The 2840-nt window shown below is 31.6% G+C and overlaps 1 protein-coding gene across 1 annotated transcript in view; it reads right to left on the minus strand.

The window, feature by feature from the left end:
- Positions 1–331: 331 nt before the first annotated feature.
- The window catches only part of LOC121386061 (hemicentin-1-like), a 15014-nt gene continuing 12505 nt past the window's right edge, over positions 332–2840 (minus strand). Inside the window, exons 7-8 of the mRNA XM_041516860.1 lie at positions 1373–1453; positions 332–355 (exon numbers count right to left, since the gene is read on the minus strand). Of these exons, the coding sequence (XP_041372794.1) occupies positions 332–355; positions 1373–1453 (105 nt within the window). The remainder of the gene's footprint in view (positions 356–1372; positions 1454–2840) is intronic.

Raw genomic sequence — 2840 nt, forward strand, 5'->3', positions numbered from 1 at the left:
AATTTGAAATTTCAAATTTAAATCTAATTTAATTTGTTTAATTAAATTTACAATCAACTAAGTTTATTTAAGTTTAAACTAGACCCAAAACTTAAATTCAAATTATCAAAATGTAAATTTAAAATTTAAAATTAAATTAATTTGAAACTCAAGATTAAATTCAATAAAAATAAAAATAATCCACTAAAGAAGCTTAAATATTTGTTTCCGGTTACTAAAGGTATCAGCTTTCTATAAACAAACTGATGAGTCAATCTAGTCCATTAATGATTAAATCTACATGAGCATTGAGAGAGAGAAAAAAAATTGTTTTATGTATTCATGGCTTAAGTCATGACCAGGAAAAAATATTCAACTGTAAAAGTCAAAGAGAAAAAACTATACAATTATATTTCAGAAAATTAAAAAAAATATACTGGTGTAATACTAATCCGAGGTAGCCAAAACAGGAAGTAGCTAAACCGGATGTGACCAAACCGGATATAAATAAACAGGATGTAAACAAAATAAATGTAAACAAACTATCACAATAATTGTTAAAATTATTTTAAACTCACTAAATGTAACTAATTGTTTCTGAAATCCAAATAGATACTGACATAGTGTTTACATGTAAAATATATACCTTTTTTTTTTTTTAAACCTACCAACAAATTTTTACAATAGAGGGGAAAATGTTTACAATATATACCAGCGCTGGTTAATCAGGGAAAACAAGAATATATATTGACTTCACAAAATTAGTCAATGCACACTATAAATAAATAAAAAAATACAAACAAAACAACTTACATATTATCTTGATCAAGTATACAGGCAATGCACAACTTCACAATCAGTCCATACAAAGTCAAAGAAACACAAAATGTTCACATCCACCGAATAGTCCGTAACGAACTTCAGTTACAAAGTCTGTTCAACAGCAAAGAAAGAAAAGAGCTCATCTCAATGTCATGTCCATCCGTCCATCAAGATCACTGCACCTGAAAAGTCAGCTGTCGCAGACGATCCATCCAAGTTGGGTATGCTGGTTCGAATCCCAGGTCCCTACGTCGGCTCCATTATAACGGTACTCTTAATGATGACAAACACGAGTTACCGGAAGGGTTCACAGTTTATTCGTACACGGGAAACAAAACAAAACGACCCTTTGCTATGGGCAAAATGGTCAGTGACTGGAACGCTTAGATGTTATATAGTTCCAGCCTTGTGTGTGCAGTGTAAATGATACCGGATATGAAGAAGAAATGAAGTCGTGGAGCAGAGCAGTCAAAAGAACGTCTTGAACCAAATAATAATTACAGTAGTGTTTGTCACATGATCATAAAACAGTGACCACTACACAATAAACTATAGCGATTGGTCTAAATACCCGCACGGACAATTCGCCCCAATCGTTGGCGGGAAACATCACTTGGGCGTTGCCCGTATAGTATATTCTATACGGGAAAACCTAGTAAACGAATAAAACATTAATTAAAGGTAAAATAAACAATTATGTACAGAATGAAACACATTAGTGAAAGGTGTACGTTATAGTATTTACATGGACCTCACACATTTCACTCACTGTTACAATTAAACGACATATATACCAATGCAAATTTGCTAACATGAAGCCAAATATTGATGAAGTTGTTACTAGAATAAAATTTTACGGAAATATTGAAAATTATATTTATTCGGAAAATGAAGACGGCTTCACGGGATAAATGGGGTATTCTACAATTATAATATTGATTATTATATGAAATTAATTGTATAGGGTTTTTTTAAAATTATTATTTTGCTATTACAAAACTAGAACGCTATTTCTCGTGATTATAGTGTCTATCCTCCATTCATTTTAGTTGCTACATTGTAATTGCATAAAGGGTTGTAGAAAATAATCAGTATTAAAAATGTTACAAATTATACTCAAGCCACGTGAGTATAAAGCAAACATAAGTGTGGTACACACACACACACACACACTCTCTCTCTCTCTCTCTCTCTCTCTCTCTCTCTCTCTCTCTCTCTCTCTCTCTCTCTCTCTCTCTCTCTCTCTCTCTCTCTCTCTCTCTCTCTCTCTCTCTCTGTCTTTCTTTGTGTTATGGTGTTTTTGTACTTTAGCCACTGGTTTTGTTTACTGTGTTAGTAGGGCCCCAAGTTATTTGTATCTGTTTAACCTACATTATGTCTCTCTGTACGATTTGAAATAAATGAATACGTTTAATTTGTTGAATTGGTTCATTGTTATTATTAGATTCGACAGTCTGTTACGTCAGAACTGGATTTGTTTAATAAAATTTGGTATTACCGTTCAAGTCCTGTTACTTTTATAGGTTTATAGAAAAATAGGGCAAATTTAATACAACGTTATTATCATGAAGGTAATTATTTGTATGAAACAGTATTGGAAATATGATGAAATTCTATGGTTGTTCATTATGTTTCATATGTCGTTGGTTTATTAATAATTGACTAAACGCACGAAATGTTTTGTGAAACTTAAATCGGATTTCTATATATTTAATATCCCCCAGTAGCGTCTTGTAACACTAAGACCAGCACCCTAAGTTTACATAACGCTTGATAATACTCCATTCTTTGTTCATGTTATTATGACGTAATTTAACAAATAGTATTGGATTTTCTGTTTGAATTTATATTTGTTTAGTTTGGTAGTAAATATTAAATGGAAAACCATCCGTTAAACAATTTTACTTTATAAAATATGAGATAGGTTTTTGATAACGTTATGTAATTATTGACATACATCCCTTTCTCCGCCATAATTTCTTCATTTATACCATGATACCCCCTGACTTTAGAGCGTTACATAATTGCTGAATCATCCG

The sequence above is a fragment of the Gigantopelta aegis genome, chromosome 12 (assembly GCF_016097555.1).
Source record: "Gigantopelta aegis isolate Gae_Host chromosome 12, Gae_host_genome, whole genome shotgun sequence".
In the NCBI taxonomy this organism is placed as follows: domain Eukaryota; kingdom Metazoa; phylum Mollusca; class Gastropoda; order Neomphalida; family Peltospiridae; genus Gigantopelta; species Gigantopelta aegis.